This window comes from Polistes fuscatus, unplaced genomic scaffold (assembly GCF_010416935.1).
Source record: "Polistes fuscatus isolate 324 unplaced genomic scaffold, CU_Pfus_HIC Scaffold1, whole genome shotgun sequence".
NCBI lineage: Eukaryota > Metazoa > Arthropoda > Insecta > Hymenoptera > Vespidae > Polistes > Polistes fuscatus.
In genome coordinates this window covers 2497648-2505953 of record NW_025112997.1, presented here as the reverse complement: position 1 = coordinate 2505953, position 8306 = coordinate 2497648, and the positions used below count along the sequence as shown (strand labels likewise).

Below are 8306 nucleotides of genomic sequence, written 5' to 3'. Positions count from 1 at the left end.
AAATGAAAAAAAGAAAAAAAAAACAAAAATACAGAAAAATGATATACATGCGAAGATTGAATGCCTTTATCAATGCTAATAGAAATGAACAAGGAAACTTGAAACGATGAGAAAACACGATATTGACTTAATATTAAATAATATCGATAGACGAACGAAGAGACATATTATTGATCATTACAATGTAGATTCGAAGAAAAATAGGAATAATAATTATAAAACTTGAAAGCACAATTTTATCACTAACGAGGTAAATTTAAAAATAAAAAAAAATATATACAAATACGTGTCTCATTTTATAATACGATTTGGCACCGACGTGTCCATGAATAACCAACGATGCGTTTGTAATTATGTAATTTATTGTTCTTGAAAGAGATAAATAAATAAAAAAAAAACGATCTTTACAAATTTCAATGTTTTGTTCAAAAAATGCACATCTTTGTCGTGTGGTTTCATTGGAATAATTGATTATTTCTAGAAATGTCTTACGACGCGATTAAAAAATTACACGCGTTTCTCTTCTCTTAACATTTTCCCTCTAATTTAACAATCTATCAATATTCTTAAATATACTACAAATAAATAAATAAATAATTTTGTTCAAATATAAAAGCACACATTTCGAACTCCATCTTTTAAATATTTTTGTTTGTTTGCATTTGTGAAATAAATCAATTTTCTTGTTCTTTTTTTTAACTTTAAAAATATAAAACGCGTATGTCGGAGTTAAAAGCGTAGTAGTGCGTTCTTCGAATATTTCCTTTTCTCTTTTTTTTTTCTCTTTCTATAATAATACATTATTTTTTAAACTTTCTTCTAAATCGTGACTAAATTCGTCACGACATGTTTTAAAGCATAACATAAAAAATTGTTTTTTGTTGTAATAATGAACGCTCCCTGAGTTATAAATTTTCTCCTATGTTCCTTTGTAATAATAGTTCTATTAAACGAAGCAAAAATGTTAAATATTTCTTTCTCTTATTCGGTAACTTTTAAATCATTTATCAATTATTATAACATAATTTGTAATAATATAATCGGACTAGATAAAAATGAAACAGAAGATGTTTCAATGAAAATTTGTCTAACATCATTCATGTATGTATTACATAAATATTTCTATGGATATATATATGTATGTAGTCATGAATCATAAAACAATTATTCAACAAGACGCTATTCATCTAGCTGCTTTAATTTTATGCACGAGCAAATGACAAGTGTCAATTGAATGCACTCAATTATGAAGAATTACATCATTATCATAATGATTTTCTATTTTATACCATTAAAAAATAATCATAATAGTAGTAATAATAATAATAATAATAATTAGGATTTAAGAAAAAATATATAATAATAATATATTACAATAGAAAAATAATTTTTTAATGCGATTACACCAGCGAAAAGCCTTGAGTTTGTTGAATAGCTTGCAATAATTTATAGCGTAATCTTTCGCGAGTTTGGTAACGTGGGAGATCAAGCACATTAAAGCACGTATGTGCTACAGGGAGCATACGTTCATCGCTCATAGGTTGTATTATTATCTGCGATATACAAAAATATATGAAATATTAAATATAATTTTAATAATGAAATAAAAAAGTAATATTTTCTTTAAATGATAAATATGATAATAGCGATAGAAATAAATTACCTTTATCGCTTTCATACCCTGTATAGGTATTCTGTCGCATCCAGTTAAGAAAAGTAAAAATTTCTTCTTTTCTTCTAGAGATAGCTCGTGAAATACTTGCCAAAATAGGATAATAGTAGGATCATTAGCAGTGTATCCTTCCTTGTATGTCGCATTTCTTTGTAATTCTTCCCAATCGTAATTTTCATTTCCAACAACGACAGCCATCAATTCATGACTATGGAAAAGTTCTAATACCCTACCACCGCACACTTTATGAAAACCTGTATGAAATGCTTGATAATGGGACTCCACGGATTTGTTAAGAATATAATCTACATACAAGTCGACGAATTGTTTTCTGTAAAAATAAAATTACATTTTAATATATTATAAAATATACATATAAGTCGTTATTATTGAAAAAGTTCATTAGAAAAAAAAGGACTAACTTATTTTTTAATGTAACAGGAACTTTTCCACCATCTGGTATTAATTCATACGTTTTGGTCTCACCAAAAGCATCTCTCACTATTTCAAAATTTAAACAAAATACCTCTTCGAAATCTGGATTCTCATAATCGAGCAAGCTTTGTAAATTTCTGCAATTAAAAATAATTTTTATTGATCATAACAATGTTTAATGTATTTTCTTTGGTTCATACGATAAAGGTATAATTGATTAGGCACCTACTTAGCAATTGCGGGAGACATTTCTTTAATATCAATTAATCCCACTGGCTCGTGTAATAATTTTTTATATAGAGCCAATGGAAAGGGCAAATCGATAATTATAAAATTATAGATAACGAGTCCGCATAGCAAACCAATTAGAGAATACATAATTTCATCTTCAAATGAATCTTGACTGAACCAAATAATTCTAGTTTCTTCATATTCCTTAAACATTCCATATTTTGGGTCTAAGATTTCTTTCAAAAGAAGCATAAAAAATTCTTTCTTAACTCCTCCCGCATCTTCTGCTTCCTCTTCATGAAATTTTACCTATTATGTTTACTTATAAATATAATATACCATACAAATATCAAACGATATTTTAATATATATTAAATAAATTGCTTACTCTTAACGGTTTCTTCAAATCACTAGAATCATAATGAGATAATTCAAATAAAGTATCTTGTACAATATTTTCTCGTGAAACATTTAATGTCACAAATTGATTGTGAAGTCTAGTGTCCGCACCATTAGCTGGATATGGATGAAAAAGCATTTGAGTGATAGCACGAGTCGCAGCTTCATTCATCGCTGATTGCATCTAAAAATTAAATAAAAATAAGTAGATAGAAAAAAGAATTATTGACTGATATAACAATAACAATAAAAATAAAATAGTAAAATAATACCTGTATAGCTTGATCTGTTTCTAATAATATAGTTTTCGCTTGCGCGTCGAAGAGGAAAGGATAATCACAGAAATACATTCTATTATTCTGAAAATAAACAAGTAAAAATAAAAACAAATCAGTTAATTATGTTTTATATCATCAAATGTACATTTCATATTATCGTACCGAATAATTGTCTTTTTCTGTCAGCCATTTAAAATAATCAGCTTTAATGTCTATATGTTCTATTAATTCCGGCAAATGAAATGTGGAATAAGGCACCCTAATTTCATCTTCAGCGGTATGATTTAATTTATTTAATAATTTTAAGAACTCTAGAATGTGCTTACCCAGTACATTCCACGAGACATTCTAAAAATGAAATAAAGAAAAAAGAAGAATTAAGTTTCAGAGCTCCCTAGAAAAATTTCGACATGAAATCTGGACTCAAACGATTAATATAATTATAATTAATGTATTATTATTTACCTTGTCATGTTTAGATTGCTTAATAATATGTAAAACGACGCTCTTATGAGTACGAACGAGTCTTTCAAAATAATAAGACGGAGCTTTACTCCACCATGAGCTTACTACTTTAAGTGCTTCCAATTTTAAGTTTGAAATGGCTTTGCAAAATGGTTGATGTAAAGCATTCCAATGTACAGGATTAGCGAAACCATGATACAAAGGCACTGTTAAATATACTCTTAACGATTCTATATCTGGTGGAGAAGATGAAAAAGATGGTATAAGACTATCCACTATGCTATTAAAAATCTGAAATAATACAATTATTTATAAATATTAATATGAAACAGTCAAGAGAAATATTAAAATACGTAAAAGTGAAACTTTAAAAATACGTACCAGTTCCTGAATTGTACTATTACACAACTCCGATATAATCCCAAAGGATTTAATAGCTACCTCCAAGTCTACTCCATGATTTTTACTTGAACATCCATAATGTGCATCGTTCTTAGATAAAAACGATCCATTCATACAAGATTGACTTTTAAAAACAGTTTCTAGATACCTGAAACATTAAAAAAAAAATGCATTTTTACGATATTTTAAAATATTATATGAAATGATTTAACTTACATCATAAGTTCATGATCGACGGGAGATCCGGTTGGAACTCTTTGACAAGCTGCTAATTGTTCTTCAGATATATTAAGTATCTGAGAAGTGGAGTCTATTATTCTACAGTCGTCTGATTTATTATTTTCCTATAGAAAGATCGATGAATGTAATATAATTTTAAATTAACGCGTTAATAATAATTATACAAAGATATAACATAAATTTACTTCTCTTTCAACAACAGTAGCAAAACAATGATCTCCTCCACTAAATATATGTTTAACGGTGCAATCGATTAAGCAAGGACTGAACTGCGTGTTGAGTTTGATTTTTGATGGTCCACTAGGAGGAGGTATCCATGGTCCAAGTACAACTTGAGGAGTAGTAACACTTTGTGTAACATTATTGCCTAATTGTCCTGCACCACCTAATCCCCAAGCATAAATTTTTCTATGCGAAGGTACAAATGCCAATGTGTGTCTTCGACCGCATGATACCTGCAATAGATAAAAATATATATTATAAAAAATAAATTTTTCTATACGATAATGCAAAAAAAAAATTCTATGTTTATGTACTTGTGTAACAGTACTGCCCATCAATTCCATAACTTGGCGAGGTAAAATCTCATTGTTATGATTTCCGTGTCCCAATTGGCCGTACATTCCTGCGCCACAAGTAAATACACCACCGTCCTATAAAAATAAACATATATTAAAGATAATAGTTAAATATTATTTACTTTAAATAATTCATACTTTACCATTGTTAAAAATACAGAAAATTCTTCTCCACATGCTGCGTAACATACTTTGGAATTTCTTAAAGTTCTTAATTGGCAAGGAACATGTCTAATTTGCGTATCATTTAGTCCCAATTGACCAAATAAATTTTTTCCCCATCCAAATACAGCACCTATAAAAAAGAAAAATAGAAAAATTAGTTGTACAAATCACAAGTTTGTTTTCTGATAATACCATTGATTTATAAAACATTACCTGACTTAGTTATAGCTATACTATGATAACCACCACATGCAATGAATGCAATAGGTAAGGAAATTAAACTACTGATAAGTTTTGGTTTCAACTCCTTATTTGTATCAGAACCTAAACCTAATTGTCCTTCACAGTTTGAACCCCAAGCATAGATTTCTCCGTTATTTGTAAGTGCAAGTACATGTTTTATTCCACAGGCTACTTGCACTATTACATTTGTTCCTAACGTTTTTACCATACGTGGTATATGCTCAGAAATATTTATTACATTTAATCCTGGAAAAAATATATATTAAAATTCAAATAATAGAAAAAAATATAAAATAATATATTTGTACAATGTTACGTTACCTAATTGGCCTTCAGAGTTAGATCCCCAGCTAAACAATTGTCCCCATTCATTGATTGCTATCGTGTGATATGCTCCGCATGCTGCCTTTTTAAATACAAACGCTTCTAATCCTGATATTAAGTCTGTAGACAAAACAATAATATTAATTTGAAAACTATCTCTTCTTAGATCTCATCTCTGATACTTAAAATTAATTTTAAAACAATATTAACTAATATTATTAATTCAAAATACTCACGTAACCTTTTTCTTCCGTGGTCATGTCCTAGTTGACCAAAGTCATTATTTCCGCAAGAATATAATTGTCCATTTTGCGTTATAACTATGGTATGATTTTCGCCACATGCAACTAAAAACAAACACAACATATACATTAATAAATATATATATAAAAGACATACATCAAATGATTATTTATAAAACTGTTATACTCGATAAGCAAATTATTAATTATCTAACAAATGGAAATAAATATCTTACTGTATGTAACTTCAGTGGATTTCTGAAAATCGACTTCACGAGGAGCAAGAATATGTTCATCCTCGATACCACCTAGTCCTAATTCGCCATGAATAGAACTCCCCCAGCAAAACATATTTTTATCTGGTACGATTAGGGAACAACCCAATGCTAAATCAGTACACAATCGAGGTTTTTTTGACCAACTTGCCTAAAAAAATGTTATTAATTTTATTAATTAAATATATATATAAGTTAACACATTAAGCACCAAGCTTCTTATGTATAACTCTCTACTTAGACTACAATAATCTGTTATCCAGAAAAATACACAAGAATGTCAACCGCTGGTGACTGACTTGGTGTTTAACGTATTAAATAATGTTGATACATAATTGGATATAATAATAAAAAAATAAACAAATATATAATATAGTAATCTTCATAAATATCTTAATATTTAAATATTTATATATTGTAATATATATATATATGCGTAGAATTATAAAAAAAAAAAACTTGTTAAATATGCATCGAACAGTAACAGTATTATGATCATTTTGTACAGCAATTAAGAATTGAGTCGATTATATTTAAAGAAAAATTTGTATTACGTAAACAAGCATGCGGATGAAGAAAAAAAATGTAAAAATAAAAATGAAATGCATACCAGAATATAATAGAAATGATACAATGGAAAAGAGAATAGGTAAAGGCAAGGAATCCAATGATGTATTTAAATATATCAACTAACCATAGTTCCTTCTCTATTTTTCATATCAAAATCATAGATGCTGCGAGCAAGACACAGGATTTATGAGAGACACGTGCGTTCTTCTAAAAATAACTGTTTATATATTTTTTCTTCTGTCATAAACAGAAGGATGTTTCTTCTATCATGCAAATAATATAAAAAAATTTTTAAGAAAGGCTAATCATTGAAATATTTTCTTCAACAACTTTGTCATGCAGAACTTTCAGAGAGCACAGATTTTTAAGCACTTTTTGTTATTTGTTTCCTGTTTTTTGTTCTTTATTTTTATTTTCTTTTTTTTTTCTAAGAAAACCAATTACGTCGTTAAATTCAAGAATAATGCAAAAAAGAAATATATGAGACTATCGATAATAAATCGGCATTAATTATTTTTGCAATAGAATGATACAGCATTAATAAGAATTTCGTTTACTCTTTTTGTTTCTTAACGATACCTAATTTTCATTTCTTATTGTGAAAATATATTTTCTCTCTCTCTCTCTCTCTTTGTCTCTATCTGTTTCTTTTCTCTTTTTCTTAAATTATTGTTACATTTATTTTCATTGATTTTAAATGTAAATAAAAATTCATATATATATATATAAGTATGTACGTATGTATATGCACAAAAAATTTGCTCTTCGTATTTTTTTGTTGTGTTGTTGGACGAGTTAGTTAGGTTAAGTAAGCAATAATAATGAATTTAGTCACTGCAATTGTTACAGTACATTCGGTGTACTAATAAATTTCATTTAGAACAAAGTACGTGTGCATGTTAAAGGAATTAAGGGAAGGTCAATTTTGTTTGAACATGATGATTTCATTTACCATTCGAAAAAGATCCATTGCTCCCTTATTATTATTATTATTTTTTTTTTGTATGCGTTATATATATCTTTACTTTATTTGATTTAATTTTAATCACTTCTACGGTTACTTATCTTACTCACATTTCTTTTTCAATTAACAGGCACTATCGAAATAGAACCATTTCCCGAGACGAACAATAACTAATCCAAAATGAAAGAAGAAGAAGACGAAGTTGAAGGTACATGCGACTGGCCCCCTTTTTGTAACTTCTCGAAATTAACTTTGATCAACTTAAATGTACATTTATACCTTGCTTTTTCGAATCTTTAGAGTCATACTTCTCAGAATCAGGAGCGTAGAAATCAATTTTTCTTTTACTTTACTCTAAATACATTAGACAAATTAATACATAACAAAATAAATACATTTTTTCGACTCTTATTTAAATATAATTAATCAAAAAATTTACTTCTATAATAGATCAATCAAATGAATAATGATGGTATTAAAAAAAACTAATAATATGAGTTTCAATGTGGCGCCTAATGGTCATTAGAATATTTAAATGATTATTACATAAACGAATTTTATTTTCCAATAATTTTATATTAAATATTAATATCGATATGAATCATATTTAAATAACAAATATATATCTTAATATATTTGAAAACATTAAAAAAAAAAAAAAGATATAAATACACGACGATAGGGTAAATGATTCACGTATTACATTGTTTATTTTTCAAAAATACGATTCTATTTTTTTTTATATAAAATAACAATACTTACAATAATACAATTTAAAAAGATGATAATAAATAATAATAATGAAAAAGAAACGATTATAATA

The 8306-nt window shown here is 27.4% G+C and overlaps 1 protein-coding gene across 3 annotated transcripts; it reads right to left on the bottom strand.

The window, feature by feature from the left end:
- Positions 1-1167: 1167 nt before the first annotated feature.
- LOC122522700 (probable E3 ubiquitin-protein ligase HERC4) lies at positions 1168-7781 on the bottom strand. 3 transcript variants are annotated; one of them, XM_043643987.1, is made up of 19 exons: positions 7472-7781; positions 6644-6726; positions 5911-6100; positions 5669-5779; positions 5430-5552; positions 5079-5354; positions 4844-4995; positions 4659-4775; positions 4308-4577; positions 4099-4226; positions 3862-4030; positions 3481-3771; positions 3178-3363; positions 3010-3096; positions 2727-2921; positions 2337-2647; positions 2095-2244; positions 1664-2003; positions 1168-1553 (listed from the first exon to the last, which is right to left on the bottom strand). In XM_043643987.1, exons 2-19 carry the CDS (start codon positions 6665-6667, stop codon positions 1401-1403), a joined length of 3273 nt encoding a protein of 1090 aa, XP_043499922.1. In that variant the 5' UTR covers positions 6668-6726; positions 7472-7781; the 3' UTR covers positions 1168-1400. The 3 variants fall into 3 exon arrangements, with proteins under 3 accessions (XP_043499922.1, XP_043499925.1, XP_043499932.1); XM_043643990.1 differs by lacking the exon at positions 6644-6726 and having other exon boundaries at positions 7472-7780; XM_043643997.1 differs by lacking the exons at positions 5911-6100; positions 6644-6726; positions 7472-7781 and having other exon boundaries at positions 5674-5773.
- Between the last annotated feature and the right edge of the window lie 525 nt (positions 7782-8306).